The 24,056-nt window shown below is 43.8% G+C and overlaps 1 protein-coding gene across 1 annotated transcript in view; it reads right to left on the bottom strand.

Moving 5' to 3' along the window:
• F13A1 (coagulation factor XIII A chain) overlaps positions 1–24,056 on the bottom strand; it is a 73,392-nt gene that overhangs the window by 19,568 nt on the left and 29,768 nt on the right. The window contains exons 5-8 of the mRNA XM_081918208.1: positions 20,174–20,292; positions 13,189–13,296; positions 7,363–7,537; positions 3,546–3,684 (exon numbers count right to left, since the gene is read on the bottom strand). Coding sequence (XP_081774334.1) covers positions 3,546–3,684; positions 7,363–7,537; positions 13,189–13,296; positions 20,174–20,292 — 541 coding nt within the window. The remainder of the gene's footprint in view (positions 1–3,545; positions 3,685–7,362; positions 7,538–13,188; positions 13,297–20,173; positions 20,293–24,056) is intronic.

The raw sequence follows: 24,056 nt of genomic DNA, 5'->3' as shown, positions 1-24,056 counted from the left end.
CACCCTCACACAGTCTCTTTCTCTGACAGGCACAGCTATTGCTTGCACACTCTGCTAGAGGGAGTGGCACCAGTTGGTAATCCACTACTTGAATGAGATTCTGGAGCTGACCTCCATGCAACTGCTAATAAAAAATAGGCCCTATAAATTGAGTATTGAAAGCCTTTCTTTGGAGCAGTCACCAGCAAGAGCAGCTGGGCCTAGGAACTTTCAGAGCTGAGGGTGGCTGAGCTAGCTCAGAACACCTTCTCAGCAGTGACATACAGTGGCACCTCCGGTTACATACGCTTCAGGTTACATACTCTGCTATGATTTTCGCCTAAATGAGGCAAAATCAGAGCAGGAGATTGGAGTTACAGTGGTACCTCGGGTTACATATGCTTCAGGTTACATACTCCGCTAACCCAGAAATAGTACCTCGGGTTAAGAACTTTACCTCAGGATGAGAACAGAAATTGTGCTCCGGTTGCAGCGCAGCAGCAGCGGGAGACCCCATTAGCTAAAGTGGTGCTTCAGGTTAAGAACAGTTTCAGCTTAAGAATGGACCTCCGGAACGAATTAAATACTTAACCCGAGGTACCACTGTATACCATAGATTATGGCGTATTAGGCGACTGGGCGTATAAGACGACCCCCCAACTTTTGCTGTTAAATTATAGCGTTTGGCCACCCGCCAAGCACCACCAGGGGCAGAGCGCGCACCCCTCCGCTGCCTCTGCCGTCACAGCAGCAGCAGCCGAGGCGAAGCGTTTGGTGGGTGGAACTCCCTCCCTCCCTCCCGGCTCCCTCCTTCTGGGAATCCGGCGGTCCCCATGGTGGCAGGGCGGGTGAGCCCCGGCCGAAGCCATGCACCACCTCGCGGTTGCTGCTGCTTCGGGAGGCAGCATGGGATGGAGGTGGGGGGTGGCTTTTACCATCCTTCTGCCCGCTGCCGTTCCAAGCCAGCCGCTGCCACCTGTCACAACCATACCCGGCGTATAAGACGACCCCCGACTTTGGAGAAGATTTTCCGGGGTTCAAAAGTCATCTAATACACTGGAATCTACGGTACTCAAGTCTCGTGTCTGGCCGCACAAATCTAGTCAGGTTCTTCGGGCTTCCTGGACAGGAAGGGCTGCAAAGGACTTTGGCTGGTATTGTGCCCAAGAAACAGGCTCATCCCTTGGCCCTGGCTTCCTCACATTCTGGCGTCTCAGCTCGGTCTCGACAGAAACACCACAGGGTCATTATCCCATTTGCAATCTGTCCAGGATATTTCAAACTTTCATAAAAAAACAAAAACATAGCCATGCCATTTTCATTCTACTGGTTCAATAAGGCTCCAGAAATAGGGAGAACAGGCCTCTCAGAAGACACTTTTCAGACAAGCTTCAGGAGATTTGAGGAGGGAGGGGGAATACAGCAATTTCCTTTAAAAAATAAAAATTACCTGCTCCCTCCCAGGAGATGAAAAGCTAATTACATAACCCTGGCCATTGTCTCAGATTCTCAATGCAATAATATTAGCAATAATGTCTTAGGAAAATATAAGGATCGTTAAGCTCAGCCAGTTTCATTCATAATGGCTGAGGGAAAGAGGGACGAGTAGTTTGCATTGGTGTGAATCTGAGGCTTGCTTTAATGAGACATTTCAAAGTGGAAATGAAAGCTGGGGGAAACTTGTCAGTTAGGTGAGTTAATGAAGCAGGACGGGATGGGTGTGTGTGTGGGAATTATTCCAGAAAAGTGATGCACACTGCCTGAATTTTTGAAACTGCTGGGAATGCTGCGATGTTATAATAAATAATAATATTTTTTTATTTATACCCTGCCCTTCCCGGTTCTGGGCTCAGGGTGGCTACCAACAAATTTAAAACACTTAAGTGTAATGCAACATAGAAGCAGCTTACATTTTCCTGAAGCAGGATATGTTTAAAATGGTTTTAAATATTCTAAATTCGGCTTTGAATGAAAAAAGGACCACATTAATATCGCATCAAAATTAGGATACAAAACAATTTAGGGTACAGCTTCCACTGAGTGGTACAAATGAAGAGAAAAGACATAGAGGAGGAATAGAAAGAACTATAGGTTAAATTAATGTATGACCCAAGATTTTGTGCACATCATGTAGCAATAAATATACCATGGAGAGAGAAGATTAAAGGGGGAGTTCAAAAATGTAATCAAGTTCCCAAAAGGAAGCAAGATTTAAACCACTCCAGAGCTTACCCGCAATTGTTATAGATCTGCAAAGCTCCACTTACTTTAATTTAGGTTTTAGAGAATCGCTGGACAATGAATGACTCCATGAAATGAAAAGTATATGAAAGCATTAGATATATATATAGGGGAGGAGCAGGATCACAGCATTCCCTTACAGCCTAGAACAGCCTGTCTCAAGCTCCGGTTCCCAGATGTTGTTGGAATTTTTCTTTCCCGAACATTGACCATGTTGGCTGGGGATACTGGGGTGGGTGTGTTGTCGTCTAACAATATTTGGGGGCCCAAGGGTGGGGGAGGCTTGCTTGATGCTACATGGGACAGTTCCACTGCTGAAGCTAAGAAGGTCTGACCCTGCAACTTGCCTACATGGGGGGTGAGGTGGACTACCAGAGAAAGAACTATGTGTAAGTTGCACCTTGGAGGAAGACTGGGTTATAGGCATAATCCTAAGTAAGTACAGTGGTACCTTGGGTTAAGTACTTAATTCGTTCCGGAGGGCCATACTTAACCTGAAACTGTTCTTAACCTGAAGCACCACTTTAGCTAATGGGGCCTCCTGCTGCTGCCGTTCCGCCGGAGCCCGATTTCTGTTCTTATTCTGGAGCAAAGTTCTTAACTTGAAGCACTATTTCTGGGTTAGCGAAGTATGTAACCTGAAGCATATGTAACCTGAAGCGTATGTAACCTGAGGTACCACTGTAAATAAAATAATTTTAGAAACAGGTGCCCTGGAAAGCACAGTGCAGCAGATGTTTACTGCAAAATGTCCTTTTTGGTGGTGGCACCCCAGACTTGATTTTATTTCAACGCTAGGTAAAGACCACTTCTAGTTTTCCTAGTTCTTTTCATCTGTTCTCATTTTCTCCTTTCCAGTTGTTTTTATGCTTCTTTCGTATATTTTGTGATTGATCTGCTCTGTTGCCATGTGGTTATAGGACAGTATATCAATACACATAAATCATAAAGAAAAGTTAATTTCTGTTGCAACTAGGGGTAGGTAAGTAACTTTACTATATTTCTTGCTCGCTTGTACGCACATACTTCTATCCCACCCTCTTGGGAAGTAGAATTAGTTTTGAGTTATGAGATCAATCAATAGTGTACTACATCATTTTTGATATCGACTTTATGCTCCCTGCGGGTTGTGCCCACTTTCCGCCACTCCGGTTACAGTATAGTCAAAGGGTCAGTAAGTAAATCCTCCATAACGAAGATTCATACACACACAAAAAATAATAATAATACAAATGGAAAGTGTACAAGGCCCTTGATTGAGGTTTGAAATGCAAAATGTGGAACTGTCTCCATTTTATGGAAATAATAAGCCACAGATACCTTACCAGATCGAGTCTTTTGTGAGTCTGGAATCCACCTTTCCATCTTCATCAACAAAGACATCCAGCTGCAAATTGGCATCATTATCGTGGGCTGAGGAATAGTTGGTGACAACCCTGGCAGGAATTCCTATGCACCTCAAAACTATTACAAGAGGAGATTATTTTTTTAAGAAAAATGTTCAAGTCATTGCAGTGGTGTTTGCATGAGACTAAACAGATATAAATCTTTGAGGGTTACTGAGAGTATTGTAGGAAGGACAATTTATCAATAAACTATGGAGACTAAGTTTTTTTGTTTTTTAGGGTGGTCATAAAAGATCTAAGAAACATACCTGGCAAATTAATTGTCTCAGAATAGTAAATGCTGACAAACTAGAACTGGCCACTGACCTGCATTCATAACCCTCCCAAGACCACCCCCCATGGGCCACTTTGACAGGTGGACATCACGACCCAACTGTCAATCACCTGGCACCCCACAACATGAGGTGACTCTACTCCACTGGGAAGAATCCTCCAGAAGGAAGACTCTAAATGCACCCCCAGTTCTTCCTTTCTTCCTTCGCATCCTCAGGAGGAAGACTTGAGGGTATGCTTAGACTGTGACCCTGATTCTTTCCTTTGCAGCCAAAAGTTGCCACTTTTTCAATTTCACACTTTTTTCATTTCCTGTGCGGAAAAATGGCTACAGCCAATGTAATGGGCTTCACCTGCAGCCTTCACAAAGGCTAAGGAAGTACAGAAACAGAGTTTTTATATGTACGTAACGACATTAATTGTACTTCTCCACAGAATTTGTACATTATCTCTACAGATGCATGGATTTTAAATATATTTAAATATATATGGTACTCATTTCATTGATATGTATATTGATATTGGTAGTTTAATCTTGCTGAGACTTAGATCTTTTTTTTTGCATTTTTATTAATACACAGGTTTATTGTTGTACATTGTTTTAATTGTTTGTTTTTCTTCTGTGACTGTACCCCAAGTGTGTTTTATAAGCTGGTCTTGGACTGTAATAAATTATCTATCTATCTAACACACACACACACACACACACACACACGTCTCTTATTGCTTCTTACACACATTTGTATGGTACATTATTATAGGTTGAATTTTTCTTTACATGTTCATCTTCATATCTGTTTATTATTCAAGTGAAGAACCACTGCCAATTGACAATACTGAGCTAGGTGGACCAGTATAATGCAGCTTCTTGCGTAGAAGAAGCCACACCAGGGCCTCCTAAGGACCTAATAAGACCCGAGATCTCATTTTTGACACTCCTGCAGTACGTAGTTCATATTCTGTAGCCCTAAGGTGGCTGCAGTGTTTCATGCAGAAGAGTAATGTTTCTCGCGCATTCATTTTAATGGTTTGATGACAAATTGCCTGGATTCCTCCAATGCCATATGCACCTATTGATTAAGCTTAATTCGAATGCCCTCCCAGACTTCGAGTGTGCAAGCCATCAAGGCTCATTGGAAATAATTCAGCTGACAATTTCAAGATTAATGGCTCTGCTCCTTCTTTTTCAGAATGTTTTAGCATTTTTAACAGATGACTGTCCCAAAATATTCAATATGGTAACCTTGGGAAGCTGAATTGTTGCACCCATACAGCATTAGAAACCCTAAATAGCTGGAAATTAATTTGCTGTGCATATTAAACACAGAGTGTGTGTTTTAAAAGACGAATGTGATTGCCATAGGATGTGGTTTTATTGGTGGAAACTTTTCCTAGAGTTCTGTTAAAATGGAATTGTAATTAATTATTGTGATTTTTATTTTATATGTGATTGTAAATGCTGTTGGGGTTGGGCTTTTTTTAATGCAAACCATTTAGAGCTTTGGGAAAGCAAATGCCTGAAATAAATGCAAAAGTTTCAGCTCATATTCATGGGCCTCTCAGAAACTTTTTGATGGGGTTTATGTGTGATCATTCACAATTATTGATTCTCATAAACAGTGGTGGCTGCTGGTGCCCATTGAAACCAGCAGGGCAGAAAGCAGGAGGTCAACAGTAGGTGGAGCCAGAGTCACAGAGGCAACAAAGTCTATGTTTACCCAGCTACTCCCACTGAGTTCTACACAGGCTAAGGGAGGAAGAAGCTTGCAGATAGTGTTAACCCCTGGACTGTTCACAAGTAAGAAGGCAGGCAGGCATGGGGCTGGTTGAGGGCAGATTGAGGCTGGTCGGGCAGTGACCCATTTGTCCTAATGGATCAGAGTCCACTGCCTTAATACAGTCCTTCTTTTGGATATATATCAAGGTATTTTTCTTATCCTTTCTTGACTTTCTGAGCCCCTGTAGCAAGGGGACCTGGGAGTAGCAAGTAGAGCATGCTTTCTGTAAATTGTGTTAGAGATGTACCGAGTTCAGAGCATTCAAATGTTAATTTCCTTGCAGACATGTGGTGTTTTTTTGGAACATGGCTCAAGGTTTACTTTAATATGTCCTTACAGCATTTGCGTAAAATCCACTCTCACCACATTCTGAATAAAGATTCATAAAGGCGTCTCCCATGGAATGAAAGTGGATGTGGATAAATTGGATGTTTCTTAATGCGTAGCTGTTCTTTATATCTGGCGATACCTACTTATATTGGCATGACTACGAAGGGAAAGATAGGTTTTGCTCTGGAGTTCTGCCAGCTGCGACAGAAACAGGATGTTTGTTACAGTTTGCGTCTCTTCTACATATGGCAATATATGTTTAAACAAGGATGTACATTCCAACATCTTCCATTTTCAAAAAACAAAACACCACAACAGGCTAATGTCTTGGCTATTTATCACTTGGCTAAGTGCTTTGCAACAATAGTACCGAAAGTGCCCAGCTTCTGCTGTCTGCATTTCAGCAACATAATGTTTCCTTTCATTTGAGAGAGTTAGTAGATGGGAATATTGGTTTATTTGCTTTCAGCATGTGTATCCCACTGTTCACCACAAAGTCACAGGTCATCACTCCTTGTAAGGCAGGGTCACCTCAAAAACCACATTGCAGAGCTGGAAAAGGTTTGGAAAAGGGCAACGAAAATGTTCAAGGGGGTGGCCTCGGCCCAGTATACCTGAAGGAGAATCTCCACCCCCATCATTCAGCCCTGAAACTGAGGTCTAGCTCCGAGGGCCTTCTGGCGGTTCCCTCATTCCAAGAAGTGAGGTTACAGGGAACCAGGCAGAGGGCCTTCTTGGTAGTGGCGCCAGCCCTGTGGAACGCCCTCCCATCAGATGTCAAGGAAATAAACAACTATCTGACTTTTAGAAAACACCTGAAGGCAGCCCTGTTTAGGGAAGTTTTTTAATGTTTGATGCTTTATCATGTTTTTAATATTCTGTTGGAAGCCGCCCAGAGAGGCTGGGGAAACCTAGCCAGATGAGCGTGGTATAAATAAATTATTATTATTATTATTATTATTATTATTATTATTATTATTATTATTATTGAATGACTCCCCTATGAATGCAGCATTTGCCATTTTTAGTTTACAGAAAAGGCACATAAGAGGTGCTATGATAGAAATTTATACAATTATTTATGTCATGGAGAAAGTTGTATGTATGTGTAAACATGCCGTAAATAATAAAGACACCACAGTGTCCACTGTTGCCCATTCTGAGGAAACCAAGCCCTTGGTAAGCGCCTGGAGCCCTTGGAGATTGGGGTGGCGTGCAGCAAGATTATTGTTATTCGGTGCAAGCATCAATGCCATCTCAGAAGGGTATTGGGAGGTCTCTGGTTCATTCCAATGTGAAAAAGAAACAGTGTCCATGCCACAAAAGATTCATTGCATATTTTATCTCATACTTACAAGTGTTGAAGACTCCGGCAAAGACCCAGCACTGACCATACCGCACCGGTTCTTTAGAACTATGATATTCCAACAGAATTTCTACACTTCCAGTCCAAGAGGAGGGTGGCACTCCGTATTCATAAACACTGTTCCAGGAGCCATACACCACACCGTCATCATCTTTAGAATTGATCTGGAGGGAGAACAAGCCAGTGAGAGGCCCACCAGACAGGTGCTTTATTGAGAGTGCATTCTGCAACATGTTCCGGACACAGTAAAAGGTGTGTTTATCCTGCTCTATTAGTTGTTCTGCAATGCTTCCCTAGCCCTGCCACAATATTGCTGCCTGGAAGAGCTACAGTGCAACAAAAGCAGGATAAAACAAATTAATAAACCAGCACATTTGTGGTAGAACAAGTTTTGGGATTTCAGGAGGTAGTTGCAGGATATTCACTGCTTGGAAATGAAGCAGTAGGCAGCACTACTGCAGGCACAAACAATATTGAAAACAGGATTGTGTCTGACTGCCCTGATAGCATCATGAGCAATCACCCACAAAAGGTATATCTGGAAGGGTCCTAAATTCATACAGAAAAGACATCCTTTAGGATTTGAACCTGAGTCACAATCCACACAGAAGAACCCCAGTTTATGCATTAACTACCACTCATGCATAGTTATGTTTGACTGCAATTCCCCACACATATAAGAGTTCTGGAGGTGGGGAGTCAAGGCTGCGTGTTGTGGGAGGAGGGTGCCCCTTAAGAATGCATTCTTACAGGCAAAATTATGTGAGAATGCATTCTCACATAATGGGATGATCCATAATGCATCATTCATAAACAGCCTTTAGACAAAGCTGTCATGGGATTTGAAGACGCTTGAACTCAGGATGAGAGGGAGAAACGTTCAAAGAGAAAGGCATGTTTGGCAAACCCTCACCATGATCAACTCCCACCTGGAAAGCAATGTCCCCACTGCGGAAGGATGTGTGGCTCCAGAATTGGCCTCCACAGTCACTTACGGACTCACTGTTAAGACAATCTTACTCGGCTATGAGTGATCACCAAAGAAGAGGAAGATACATAATGTGATTCTATCCTCAGATCACCTCCACTGCTCATTGGGTGAATGCCAGGTTGCCACAACAAATTGAGCTGCATTTTTCTTACAGGCTTGTGGCCTACAACAGGCTATATTTACACACGTACAAGGTGTTCTAAGATCTGTATGAATGAGGAAAGCTACAAAAGGACTTTCTTCTGGTCACTAATGGCAAGTTTGAAGGAATGGTCTGATTTGAGTGAGCTGATATGGGGAAGCTGGGGATCTAGTAGTGACCATTCTTTGGGAAGGTACATGCGCCTGAAAAATTGGAGGGTATGAGGTTAGTGTGCCTTCAAAGCGCGAGCTTTCAAGCACACCCAAAACCCCTCAGCAACACCAAAATGGTTGTGTGATTCAGCTCCAAACTTATCAGCATTTAGTGGGAAACGAAATGTGTCCCAGAAAGCATTTGACCTGTTTTGCAGAAAAAGAATAGAAAACTTCTGTTTGACCCCCTTGCAATTCCAATGGTTTTGATATAATTTATCCTGAGTAAGCGGTGTATGTGCGTGTGGAAATAGGCTGTCTACTGTGTGCCCATCATGAGAACAAGAAAGATTTTGCTTGTCTAACTTTGCTCGGGGTAAGGCTGTATGGAGTGAGAGTTTTGCTGACTAATGACTAAATGGATAGCTATTAGTGAGCAATACATTTCCTTCCAGCAATTTGAACCAAATCAGTGGAGGCTATGCGGAAAAGCTCCTTTTGCTCTGTACCTTGTAATTATGTTAATACCGAGTTGCTACATTCTTGCCAAATAAATCACGACTCTCATTGAAAAGCTTTTGGCTGGATTAAGTACTGGTTTCTAATTAGAAAATCGACTTCCTGTGAACCCTGAGATAAGCATTCAGCAGCAGACCTAAAGGGGTTTCAGGGCGAGACCCTGAGTGGCCGTCGCCAGGAAATAAAAAGGCACTAGGCAGGCTGGATGGCAGTATCATTCTGCTTTCCAAACCAGTGGAAAACCAACACACTGTGCCTGGCAAAAGGCAAATTTGGCAGACAAATCTGTGGCTCTGCAGATGTAGGTGGACTGCAACTCCCATCATCCCTCACTGTTGGCCATCCTGGCGGGGGCTGGTGGGAGTTGGGGTTCATCAGGAAGTGAGCCAGAGGCTCCCTATCCTTGGACTAGAAAGGAGCTACAGAAACAACAACAACAACAACTGTATCCTGCCCATCTGGCTGGGTTGCCCCTGCCACTCTGGGTGGCTTCGAACAAACATAAAAGCACAGTAAGCAAATGGATAGCTCTATTGGTTAGAGCATGGTGCTGATAACACCAAGGTTGCTGGTTCGACTCCCTTAAGGAACGGCTGCATATTCCTGCATTTCAGGGAGCTGGACCAGATGACCTTCAGGGTCCCTTCCAACCATGTGATTCTATGAATAAAACATCAAACATTAAAAACTTCCACATACAGGGTTGACTTCAGGTGTCTTCTAAAAGTTGTAGAGTTGTATAGTTATTTGTGTCCTTGACATCTGGCGGGAGGACATTCCTCTGCCTGGTTCCCTGTAACTTGCAGAAAACCCCCCACAAACCACCACTCACACCTGGAATAATAATTAAGAGCCTTCCAAATTAAACACCAAATCATCCACACCTTAGAATGCAGGAAAATAATATTTAGCACTTGTATGGTGTTTCCATGTGTTCAAAGGCTTTCACATAGGTAAAGGTAAAGGGACCCCTGACCATTAGGTCTAGTCATGACCGACTCTGGGGTTGTAGCGCTCATCTCGCTTTATTGGCTGAGGGAGCCGGCATGCAGCTTTCAGGTCATGTGGCCAGCATGACGAAGCCGCTTCTGGCGAACCAGAGCAGCGCCGTTTACCTTCCCACCTGAGCGGTACCTATTTATCTACTTGCAATTTGACATGCTTTCGAACTGCTAGGTTGGCAGGAGCAGGGACTGAGCAACGGGAGCTCACCCTGTTGCAGGGATTCGAACCGCCGACCTTCTGATCGGCAAGTCCTAGGCTCTGTGGTTTAACCCACAGCACCAGCACTTGTATGGTTCTTCCATGTGTTCAAAGGGTTTCACATAGCCCATCCTTAAAACAACCCTGTAAGGTTAAGTCTGTACAGTGGTACCTCAGGTTAAGAACTTAATTCGTTCTGGAGGTCCGTTCTTAACCTGAAACTGTTCTTAACCTGAGGTACCACTTTAGCTAATGGGGCCTCCCGCTGCTGCTGCGCTGCCACCGTGCGATTTCTGTTCTCATCCTGAAGTAAAGTTCTTAACCTGAGGTACTATTTCTGGGTTAGTGGAGTCTGTAACCTGAAGCGGCTGTAACCCGAGGTACCACTGTATTATTATCCCCTTAGAATCCACTTATTATATTGCAGACTGAGAGAGAGAATGGTTTGCTTAAAGCCAGCCTAGTGTGCTCATGGCAGAGGTAGAGTGCCCATGTTATTTACAGATTACCAGCCCTCTAGTTGAAGGGATGTTCATAGAATCATAGAGTTGGAAGGGACCCAAGGGTCATCTAGTCCAACCCCCTGCAATGCAGGAATCTCAGCTAAAGCATCTGTGACAGATGGCCATCCAACCTCTGATTAAAAACCTCCAAGGAAGGAGAGTGATAAAGAAGCAGAAGAGGAGAGCAGGGACTTTGACACAGGTCATCTGGTCACAGTCTTCCCCACAAAAGCGAGACGCATTGTATTTCTACTTAAATTACAGAGATTCCCCCCCCCAAAAAAATCTGCATATATACATACAAATTATCGTATGCAAATCTGTCTTCTTTCACCCTTTCTTTTGGTGATGCACAAGTGGCACATATAGGCAAGAGACAATCCAAAGACTTCTTGATTGATAGCTCAGTCTCTTACACTTACTTGGATGTAAACACCACTGAATGGAATGAGACTTACTTCTGAGTAGACATGATTAGGGTTGTAGTCTCTGTCACTAAACTTTTTTGGGAACCTAACCCGCTTTCATTTTATTTTTTGAGACCCTATTATTTCAGACAGAACTGGATCTACCATGAGCCAGGGTGACGCAGCTTGCCTCAGGGTGTAGATTTGAGAGGTGCTGATAAAAGGCATTACAGTATCAATTACCTAATTTATCTAAAACGAGCTAGGAGACAGTCCAAAGCTGTGGGTGAGCAAAATTAGGTTTTTTATTTTATATTTTTTATTATCAGCGGGGATGCTATTTGAATTGTCTGCCTCAAGCTCCAAAGCATTTCGGGCTATTTCTGATTTTTACCTCCCCATTCCCTTCCTCTCTTTTTCTTTTTTTAAAAGTGTAATTATCACTGTAGTCCTAATTTTAAAGAAAAGTCGATAAATTTCCTCTAGGCCAAAACACTGAGACATTAATGAAAGGGGAAAATCACTGCGTTGCATTCCAAAACTGCACTGCTGTCATGATCCTGGTGGCTTGAATTTACGGAATGCACTTCTCTCTAGCCTGTATCAAAATGTGCAGCATAGTCAGAGGTGTAGTGGTCTGAGATTGCAACACAATGTCATGCCTGTGGCATAGTGTGTGATGTCATGCACACAAAGTCCATATGTGGCGTCAGGAGATCGGGAGGAGCCAGGAGGCAGAGCTGAATGTGGTGGCACCATAGTTTCAATGGCCAGTGGCTTCTCCTCCTGCTGCTGCTGCCACGGGCTGGGGGCTATTTCCCCCTCTTCTCCATGGCAGGAGGAGGAAGAGGGGGAGAAGGAGCCGGTCACTTAAGCAACACCACATTCAGCTCCATGCTTCGCCCTGATTCTTTTGAACACGGGGGACCCACTCCCCCCCAAAAAATATTGGGAGGCCCATTGGGGCCCCGGGAGTTGGCACCCCTGGCTCCTAGGTTGACTCCGGAGAGGATACCAAGGAGAAACTGTTCTGTATGCTCCAAAGCTAAGTATTGGGGAACACTGAAAACACAAGGGGCTTCAGTTTAAAAGAATGGTGTGCAACTTCTGCTACATGGACTATGATATCGGAACACTCCCAAGCTGAAATGCATGGAGATCCGCACTGATTTTTTTTTTTTTTGTAAGCCACCTATATTTGCCACCACACAACTGAGTACAACCACCAAAAATGAAATACTGGGAATTGACACCCTCATGTGTCAGTTCGCTGCCTTTCAGCAGGGCCGGATTTAGGTTTGAGGAGGCCCTAAGCTACTGAAGATGATGGGGCCCTTTATATGTCCAGCTGTCCTTTGTCAACAACAAACTGCCACTGTTTTTGTGTGTGTTGAATATATGCTATATGGTAATTTATGGACCTAATAGGTATCTAAAGCCATTTGCACATAACAAATAGGAGCCTACACAACACAAAACACTGTTGCTGTATGTAGGTTTTTGTTTTATTTGTTTTTTTATCTTATATTTTGGAAATGTACACACTTTTTCCCCCTTTAATTTTTTTGGGGCCTCCAAGAGAGTGGGGCCCTAAATTATAGCTTATATGTAAATCCGGCACTGCTTTTCAGTGGTACTCCACAATCTGTTGCTCTGGCCCAGCTGTTGAGCCAGCCCTGGGGCTTTAAAACTGAAGTGTGTGTGTGTGTGTGTGTGTGTGTGTGAGAGAGAGAGAGAGAGAGAGAGAGAGAGAGAGAGAGAGAGAGAGAGAGAGAGAGAGAGAGAGAGAGCGCAATAGAGCAATTGAGATTGATGGGGACATATTGACCTAAGCCAAGTAACAAGCAAATGGTTCATTAAACTCTACACATTGCATCCACTATATGTTCATTACGTACCACTGCAGAGCCAACGCGACTGATTTTGACCGGATTCCCTCGGCCTGAGAGATCCAGCTGTGCTCTGTCCATCAGGTACAGGCATGCATCCAAAACACCTTCTTCAAACTAAATAAAAGGGAGGAAAAAGAAAGAAACAGAGAATGGATTTAGTGCTCATTCTAGAAAACAAACAGGAAACAAATGCTCTTTGCTTCGAAAGAGGGAGTAGAATTCTTTTTTCAATTCCATGTAGGAAACACCAATTTTCTTATACAGTATACGAATTATAACTTCAGCTGTGCCACTTCAGATCAAACCACCAAAAGATGTTTGATATAAATCTTTACACAAACAACAAACAATCCTTAGCCACTGAAACACCGCCTCTCTATGGCTCGAGGCACCTTACAATGATAATATAAAACCATAAAACTGCAATAAAAATTATCATTAAGCACCCCCCATTAATATACTACAAAACCAACATATCTCAGCAGCAGTAGTACAAAGCTTTAATTAAAAATTTCAGCAGCCAAAGGCCTTTCTGAAAAAGAGAGGGTGCAAGCTCTCCAAAAACTAGAAAGATGAAGGTAATGGCTAGCCATCATGAAGTCTACGTACTACTTCCACGATTAGAAGCAAGCTGCCTCCGAATACCAGTTCGCCATCACTTCCTGTGTTGTACATAACATGGAGCAGAGTCCAATTTGCAGCTCACAAGTGGTAGAGTTCATACGGGGAGAGACATGTATTGTAAAGGTGAAAATATATAAAAATTAAAGTGGGTGGGATTGTCCAGTTTAGACCTAAAGGTGGCTCCAGAGTATGTCACTGCTTTAAGCCATGGTTGCCACTGGTGCATGACAAGACAGGCATAGTGCTGCAGTTCAAAGGTGGCTTGTGCAAGTCAGCTGCACATCAGACCCATGCAAACTCGCAAGGGCAGGTTCTGGTTGTTTTACACAAGAGTCACACACGGAGAATGCCCTTTTGGCTTCTTCCATATATGTAGTTGTTCTGTTGAATAAGGTCAGACCACACCTGGAGTTCCGTGTCCAGTTCTGGGCACCACAGTTTAAGATGGATTTTGTCAAGCTGGAATGTGTGCAGAGGAGGGCAACCAAGATGATGAAGGGTCTGGCAACCAAGCCTTTTGAGGAGCGGTTGAGGGAGTTGGGTATGTTTATCCTGGGAAAGAGGAGGCTGAGAGGAGATATGATAGCCATCTTCAACCATCTCAAGGACTGTCACATGGAAGAGGGAGCGAGCTTATTTTATCCTGCTCTGAAGGGTAGAACTTGAACCAATGGTTTCAAGTTACAAGAAAGGAGATCAGGTAAACCTTTCTGGCATTAAGAGCTGTTCAGTAGTGAAACAGACTCTCTCAGAAGGCAGGTGAACCTTTCTTGGAAGTTTTTAAGATGAGGCTAGATGCCCATCTGTCATGGATGCTTTAGCTGAGATTCCTGCATTGTAGGGGGTAGGACTAGATGACCCTCGGGACCCCGCTCAACTCTACATTTCTATGATTCCAAGGAGCCCTTCCAGATGCCCTTTCTATTGTGCATTTATGATGATTTGTGCTTATGGTACTAACAGGGCAGTTATACACAATCCTGCTTTCAGTACTGTTGCACTGGCAAAAGTTTCAGGCCAGACATACTGCTTTGTCACCAATCAGTACACAACCCCTTAACTTCCTTCTGAAATCCTGTAACTTTTTAAACCACAAATGTTTCACAAGTGTGCCCTGCTTTTGCGCCCTTCCAAATGGCAATAATGTGGCAACACCGGAGAAGCGTTTCAGAACAATGAACAAAGCGGAACGATGCGTGAATCCGCCGTGAATGCAAAATTATTGCATCAGTGGCATGTTGCAGAGTACACCTGTGGCAACTCAAAGCAGCAGCAGCCATTTTGAACTAAGATGGTAGCCTCCAGAAGTGTGGTTATTTATGTCAAATATTCAAATGCAATATCATGTTGCAGTATTCAGCTTTTGGATAACTTTAAAATACATCGGGTGGTGGAATAGCACTGGGCAGCCATAGCTCAAATTAAATCTATTCTAAACTCTCTCTACTGCCACTCCAAATATAGATAGTTTGCAACTAGTTGTACTTCTGATTATTGATGGGCCTAGCAAGCCTTGCAAAGAGAGACCAGCACCGGCAAGTGGCCTGAAACTGTCTTCGAGAATGAACTCTAATAAAGGAGTCTAAATTCTGGGATCCAATGACAACAAGGACAGGAATAAATAGGGGGCAGAAGTGCCTAAATAGAGCAGAATTCATTATGAAAGAGCCTGCCCTGTGATACAGTCCAATTTGCTCAGAAGAAATTGCATAGCAACCAAAAAATGACACTGTCTCTTGGAAAACAATTGCTGAGATGGTGGCAAAGGCACATGAATTCAATTATGAGCCTCTCTAAGCGGTGGTAAACAAATGAGCAGATTATATTTCTGTTGCAAGCTGGACCATCGCAATTGTTGAATCTTTTCTTTATGCGTTTGGGTTTGCCTCTGTTTCTTTTCTTTTTTTAACAAAAAAAATGCTAGTTGGTTAAAAATAGCAACAATAAATTGATTGCATCACTGATTAGTTAACATACCGACATGGCGATGAACTATCTAATGCAATTGCATCCAGGTTGGACATGACACATTTATCATCATTCATCTCCTTGGCTCTGTTACCTATAATTGCATTACTTCTCTCTCTCTCTTTTGGAATGGAACAGAAGCTCATTACTAAATAATGAGTTATAATCCTATAGTGTGAAACAGGGTTCGCAGTGGAGGTCAACACTTTCCCAAAGGAGATGCTTCCAGCAACAATATCATCTTCAAAAAGCCGAATGTTTATTCTAGGAATTGGCCCATAAATCTCAATGGTGTACAAGAGTTCATTGGTGTAAACAATCCTGGAGTAAGAAAAATGCTTTGGTAGCAGCTCTTGAAAAATGGTCCTTTCACAACTGGGGATGCGGATCCATTTTTGAGCTCACCATACTTGCCACATGCTTCATCAAATAAAAGTTTTTGTTTATCTCTGTGCTGTGGTCTGCCCCACTTTCATCAGAGTCTAAGCGAGCCAGATTTCTTAACATCAAGTCATCCCTGCTGTCAGTAATGCAAGGTAGGTGAATAAAGTGCAGACTTTGCACCAAAACTATTGCCACCAGCGGTTTATAATGCTCTCCCAGTGGGACGTGGGTGGTGCCGTAGTCTAAACCACTGATCCTTTTGGGCTTGCCGATCAGGTTGACGGTTCAAATCCCCACGATGGGATGAGCTCCTGTTGCTCTGTCCCAGCTCCTGCCAACCTAGAAGTTCAAAAGCACACCAGTGCAAGTAGATAAATAGGTACCGCTGCGGTGGGAAGGTAAACAGCATTTCTGTGCGCTCTGGTTTCCATCACGGTGTTCCGTTGTGCCAGAAGCAGTTTAGTCCTGCTGGCCACATGACCCAGAAAAGCTGTCTGTGGGCAAACGCCGGCTCCCTTGGCTTGAAAGCGAGATGAGCGCCACAACCTCATAGTCACCTTTGACTGGACTTAACCGCCCTGGGGTCCTTTACCTTTCTTTCTTATAATGCTACACAAAGAACTTCATTTTGATCACATAAGTGTAAGAAGGACTTTTCATTTCAAGCAACCAATGATCCATCATAACTACATCAATATCTGGCAGTGCCCAATATCGAGATGGCAGGTGCCCTTTACATTCCTTGATGCAGCTTCAGCTTCTCCTGGTTATTCCTCCCCATATTCCATTGACTATCTATCAGAACTCTGCAGCACTGGCCAAACTCCAAGGGTGATAACAGTAGGAAATTATACCCAAAATATAATTCCGCACATTGTGCAGTACCAAGCTTGAGTTTGCCTCTGAGTGTACCCTCAGCAGGTATAGCAATCCCCTGGCAATAGGAAGTATTAAGATTAGATCTTCATCATTGTTAGATTGTTACCTGGTCAAGGCCTATTAGGAAAAGGCTGCCTGGCTCACTAAAATGCACTGCCCATGAGGACTTACAGAAACTAATGGATGTTGGGCATATAGAGGCGATACCAGCAGCAAATATGTTGATGCTTCAGTGGCATTCTGGAATGAATGATCGACTGGAGCAAGAAACATTGTCCACCCCTGCTTGTCCGCTTTCCCTGCTGCCATCTCAAATGACCTTAGCCACCCAGTATGGAGAGGAGATAAGAGCTCACTTGGGGCACAAGGCAAATCTGCTCATGTATGTCAAGAGCCCGTTTTGAAGCCTAGAAGGCGACAGCAATGTTGGTAAAGGGGAAAACATTCTTCTCTGCCACAACTGCATCTGTAGGGTTGTGTTCCAGAGGCTGTTCCAAGCAATTTTCAGTTTTCCACTGAAAATGGGCATTTGTTAGTGGGTGAGACATCAATTGCTTGTTGAGATAACTATTGAAGATGGTGAAGTTGTTCAGATCCAGTCTGATTTGTTTGTGACAAAGCATAGACCAGAACAGTCAGAAGCAGCCACTTTTTGCAATCACTAGGATCGCTTCAGCCTAGGTGCTTTCTCTCAAGAATGCTGACTGGTTGACTAGGGTTGTGAAGGCAATGCCCCTTTTAAATAGTCTATCTTGGCTAGTTAAGACCAACTGAGAGGAGCTTGAGACTTGCTGGTTAAAATAGCGAACATCTCACTTTGGAAGGGAACCTCCGGACAAAACCATTCCTAGACTTGTTTCAGGTCTTCACTTTTAAGGAAACACAGAATAGGGAGAAAGATTAATAAAATAACTGGATAACACATCACTTCTAGGTCCATTTCACTCTGACTTCCACCTTTAGCAACTTTCACAGATTACTTGCGTCTGGAAGTTGATAAGGCATTTTCCCTTCTCAATGATTTTGGATGTCTCAGTGGCAGCAGATCACTAAATTTTGTTGGCCTGGCTTGAACAGCCTGCGGGGATGTCAAATCTAACTGTCGAGTGATTCCTTTCCCCCCAGAATGAACTCAGTGGTCATCACTGGTGATCCCAGCTCAGCCCTCTAGCAGTTGACTTATTGTGTCCCACATGGCTTGATATTTATCACTGATGCCTTTTAACATCTATCATCCATAGGAAGCTGCTGACAAAAATCATCCAGAACTTTGCTGGTGGGTGTCATAAATTAGACAATACGCTTTCCCTCGAGTTCCATATTTCATTAATGAAGCATCCAATACCAGTTTTCTCAGTATTAAACCACTGTCTTGAGGCTGTGGTTGAATAGATGAGCTCTTAAAACAGGATGAAATTGAATCTGGACGTGGTGGAGATACTGTTGGTAGGAAATCCTAATAATGTGAAGGGTTGGCAGAATGCTACCTGCAATTGGCCAGTAGGTCACAGAGCTACTTGAGGTCAATCCTCCCATTGCCTTATCCAGCCAGATGACCCGCTCTTACAACATCTGCCTTTCCTGCCCCTTCGCCTGTCTCCATCACTGAAAATTAAGGCTACCTACTCCTCTCCCATCTCCTATTGGCTTGAAAGAAGCACCAGTGGGAAGAAGAGGAATGCAAAGATTGAGGCAAGAGTAAGACATCTGCCTCTGTGTCCTGATTTGGCTCTTCTGTTTGTTCACTCCAGGTAAGAGGGTATCCCATTCGGCCCAGCAGCAGAAGGGAAAGAGAGAAAGGGAGCTGTGTGTTTGTGAATGAGAAGAATGAGTGAGAACAAAGAGCACATGTGCTCTGATTCAAACCACATCTGCAATTGGAGAGGGGAAATGTCCACTGGGGGTGTGGTTTGCATTCAAATGGTTGGAACGCACCTGCATCTGCTAATGGACTTTAAATAGGCCTTTGCCCACCAATGAGCTGAATCAAAGAATCACAGAATTATAGAGTTGGAAGGGACCTTGACGATCATCTAGTTCAATTCCCTGTAATGCAGGAATATGCAGCTGTCCCATATGGGGATTGAACCTGCAACCTTGGCGTTACCAACACCATGATCTAACCAACTGAGCAAGATGGATACTGGAATAATGAAGTTGTCGCCTGATGTGATAATAACATCGAGTGATTGACAGGTGGGCAATCCCCCTTTAAAAAAAAAGAGGTGAGCACACACAAACTGATACCTCAGGTTTCTGGAACTTTTGGAGGGTGGGAAGTAGAGGGACAGGACACACAGTGTCAATAATCTCATCAAGCACTGCCCACTAGGGTGGATGCAAAGCATTAAGCTAGATTTGGGAAGCATAAAACTGAAAGCACTCTTATGTGGATCAAAGCATACAGAAGCGCATATGGAAGAATCAACGTACAGTGGTACCTCGGGTTAAGAACTTAATTCATTCTGGAGGCCTGTTCTTAACCTGAAACTGTTCTTAACCTGAGGTACCACTTTAGCTAATGGGGCCTCCCGCTGCCGCCACACGATTTCTGTTCTCACCCTGAAGATTGCAGAACATACACAAAAGTATACATTTCCTACAAAAGAGACACAAAACTTTTGATTCCTGATAACCCAAGGTACTATTTCTGGGTTAGCGGAGTCTGTAACCTGAAGCGTTTGTAACCTGAAGTGTCTGTAACCTGGGGTACCACTGTATATTATCCACCTGCCTGTCCTATCCTTATGCATCAGATGTGCACCCATCAAAAAAGGTATCTGAAAATATCTACAGACAACTTTGGTGCAAATGCTTAGAACTCAGATCCAGGTCAGGCTTTGCGAGTCCTTACGTGTGGAGTAATTCAATTAAACATAGCAGGTTGCCTCCCAAACAATTGCGGTAAGAATTTCAGCCTAATACCCCAGCGTTAAAAAAAATTGCACCAGTGTATCTGCCTGCAGCCTGAGAGATCAAGGTTCCAGTAATGTCACACAACACCACTGTGGTATCACCCTGGCCCAGCAGACACTAGCCCACCTTCAATCTTAAGTGTTCATTTGCTAGTGCACAAGATCTTAGGACAGCAGCATAAGTGGCAGAACGTCTAACATGTCCATTCAAAAAAACTCACCTGGCCATAATTCCAACTCCTGGATCTTATGCTATCAGGCTCTCCATAGAAAATAACCCCAAGGTCATTCAGGACATACTCTTGCCTTTGCTTTTCATCATCCAGAAACACAGCATCCTCTGCAACAAAACGTTGTGTGTGAAAGCTCGTCAATACAGTTGTTTTGCTTATAATAGATGCCAGCATTTAGTACTGCAGAATGATGGTATGACGCTAATGAAAAGGCTGGGTTTTTTTTTTTTGTTCATCAAGCAGAGCAGTAGGATATCCTTCCTTCCCTGCACAATTCCTTGTAATTGGGAGCCAGGTATTCTTCAACTTAAAAGGAGGAAAGGGGAGGGGGGAGGAAGGCAAATCTGCACTGCTTTGAGCAGGATCTGTAAAGCGTGATTAAAATGTCACCTCTCATCAAGCATTTTATGATTTTGCATCGCTAAGTTGAGAAGTCCAGAGTGCCGTGATGCAATTAGGCATCTGCATAGCGGATCAAAGAACAATTTTGAAACTTCTTAATCGGCGACAGAGAGCGAGTCAATGTCAAAAGATTTAAAGGGAGAAGCCTGCCCTGGAGTTGAAAGATGCTGGAGGAGGCTGAGGGTGTGGTCCACTGATCTATGTAAATAACAGCACAGGGATGGGGAACTTTTTTCAGACTAAGAGTCACATCCCCTTCAAGGGTAGGCACATGGTGTGGTGGGTGGGGCCAGAGGCAAAAGTGGGTGGAGCAACAACTGTAAAGGTTACCTTTGTACAGTAGGCAGGTCTCTACATACATTGCTCTCTATCCTCCACACCTATCTAAGACACACCTTCCAGTCAGGCAAAAACACCCAATGAAATTGTGAAACAAGGCCAGTGAGAGGTGTGGTTTGAAAAGAAGGGCTGTGGCTTGAGTTGCATCCTGAGAGGGCCCCAGGCCTGAAGAAGAAGAGTTTGGATTTGATATCCCGCTTTATCACTACCCGAAGGAGTCTCAAAGCGGCTAACATTCTCCTTTCCCTTCCTCCCCCACAACAAACACTCTGTGAGGTGAGTGGGGCTGAGAGACTTCAGAGAAGTGTGACTAGCCCAAGGTCACCCAGCAGCTGCATGTGGAGGAGCGGGGAATCGAACCTGGTTCACCAGATTACGAGTCCACCGCTCTTAACCACTACACCACACTGGCTCTCTGAGGTTCCCTTTCCCCATATTGGAACCTGACTTGATGTTATGACTAAGGATTGATGTCAGGAGACTAGGCAAGGAAGTTTTATGACTGTGGCAACAAATGGGAATGAGACTGCACACCAACCCCCCCAAACCCCCACCCCTGTTCTTTCAGGGAGGAGGAGAGGCAAGCTATCCCTCCTCATCCCAAAACATTTTCCTGCTGCTGTGTGATTTTTGCCTGCAGACAAGAGCAGCAAAATCTAATTGGGTAAGAAGCCCAAAGCCTCAGTTTGCTTAATCAAATCAGTCTGTTTCTGATCTGTGTCAGTTTCACAAGTGCTTATTCATAAGGCCATTCTGCCCCATCTCCAGATTAATCTGCAATTTGGGATGGCGGGGGGACGGAACCTGCACAGAAATGTTATTGAAACACGTACTTTCAATATGTGTTTGAACTATTTGCATTTCTAAAGCACGTTATTGTAAAAGATATATATTTTTAATGCATTCTGGTCCATTTTATTCGAGCTGAAAAATGCATTGCAAAATTCAAGAAAGCGTGAAAACAGGAATATAAGATACATTCTGATCCACAGGTTCGTAAAGGTCAGGAACCTAGAAAGCACCCAAGCTTTCTGATTTGCCACAGCTCTCCAGGTTATAGATGGGGGATAATCCCAGCCCTACCTGGAGAAATTGGGGATTGAACCCAGAATCCTCTGCATGCAAGGTAAATGTTTTGCTGCTGAGCTACAGCACTCCCCCAGTTTGCCATGGAATTCACAGAAACCAAGTTCCTCAAGCATCCCTATGGACAGCTCCGTCTTCTCTTTTGAAATGGAGGCTTCCTTCCAGCTGCTGAGGGTGGGGGTGGACGGTAAGAACTTGTTTCCAGCCTCAGGCTCTTTTTGATTTGCATGGCTGCAATAGAGCTGTCAGCAGCGAAGGGCTCCGTTTCAAGCAGGTGGTTGAAGCTCTCCCAGCCTGCAGATCTAAGTTCCCCCGTGCACTGTCTCTGTTCAGACATCATGTAGATCGTCACGGAGAAAGCTCCTTTTTTACATACCCTCCTCCCAACTAACCCTGAAGTGAAGCACCGATCAGCAACTACACCAGACTGTGGCACAAGCAGCATGCCAATGTTCCCAAGACATAAATAAAAGGCTGTGTGAATGTGCCGTAATAAAGGTAGGTGTGAGCAGACAGGCTAGCAAGGCTGTAATCCTTTGTAAAGGTAAAGGTAAAGGGACCCCTGACCATTAGGTCCAGTCGTGACCGACTCTGGGGTTGGGGCACTCATCTCGCTTTATTGGCCGAGAGAGCCGGCGTACAGCTTCCGGGTCATGTGGCCAGCATGACTAAGCCGCTTCTGGCGAACCAGAGCAGCACACAGAAACACCGTTTACCTTCCCGCCAGAGCGGTACCTATTCATCTACTTGCACTTTGACATGCTTTGGAACTGCTAGGTTGGCAGGAGCAGGGACCAAGCAACGGGAGTTCACCCCGTCGTGGGGATTCAAATCACCAACCTTCTGATCAGCAAGTCCTAGGTTCTGAAGGCAAATGAGCATAATGGTCACAAATCCAATACATTCAGGATTGGCACTGTCCATGAGAAATCCGGTTTCAGCAGAACTTAAATTTACAATAATTTATAATAAGACTAAGACTTAGCACTTAAGCATACTATATACAAAACACCACAGGAAGAGAGACAGAAAGTGAAAACCAGGCTACTTCTGGCCGATTATTATAGTCAGCATGACCTTGAGTGAAAGAGATAACAGAACTAGTTTAAACCCAGCTGTTCAGCTTCTCTGAAGGAATAACCCAAACATCATGAACCTTCTGCTTGTTTCTAGGCAGAACAGAAACTTACATGTCAGCTAGAAACTTTCAGTTTGCAGCGGAGAAGTTCACACAGAGAAGCAGTTCACACAGAGAAGCTTCCAGAACTCTCTTGAATTAATTGGAATAGGAAAGATCTCTACCAATACTTTCTGTACCAAAAAATGCAAACTGGCAGGTTTAACCCTTTGCTCTTCTTCCACCGTTTTGATGTAAATGACCTCCTGAAGAAGCTATTGACCCCAGAAAGGAAGCCTCTTTTGGCACCAAGAATCGCAGCTGTACAGGTTGGGGATTTTTCATTATGACCATGGTGGTGGAGCAAAGGGCTAAACACCCCTCCCCGTATGCCTCTTGGGTGCCTACTATTCATTTATTTTCATCTGGTGTGATTGCATGCAATGGGTCTTTTGGCCCTATGATAAGATTATAAAAGCCAGCACTGAATATATAATCAGGGGACATGATGCAAAAGTAGACATATGCAAAAAGTTGCTGTGTTCATCAGTATTATGTGGCACCATCACACAAACATTAATGTCTTATCTTTGTTTGCATGCACAATTCCACAGAGTTCAGTAGACGGGTTTCCCCCCTTCTAGTTGCTATACCTGGGATCACAGAAGCAGAATTTCAAAAAAGGAAACTGCAAGAGCCGGTCCATATATTTGGTATGGTGGTAAATTCAGCAGACAGCAGAGGCCGAGTTTGCTGGGAAGGTCTGTGGGCAAATACATTATTTGCTCGATATCCACGATCCTTCTCCCGCTGTGGCGCACTTTTTGTTTTGTCCATATTTCTTTTCTACTCAGGAAATATTAGAGGTTTTCAATCAAGTTTGCTTTTCACTGCTAACCCCCGCTTCACAAATATTTGTGAAATGAG

This window comes from Podarcis melisellensis (assembly GCF_964234715.1).
Source record: "Podarcis melisellensis genome assembly, chromosome: 7".
Lineage (NCBI taxonomy): Eukaryota > Metazoa > Chordata > Lepidosauria > Squamata > Lacertidae > Podarcis > Podarcis melisellensis.
This window is presented reverse-complemented; position numbering and strand designations above follow the sequence as displayed.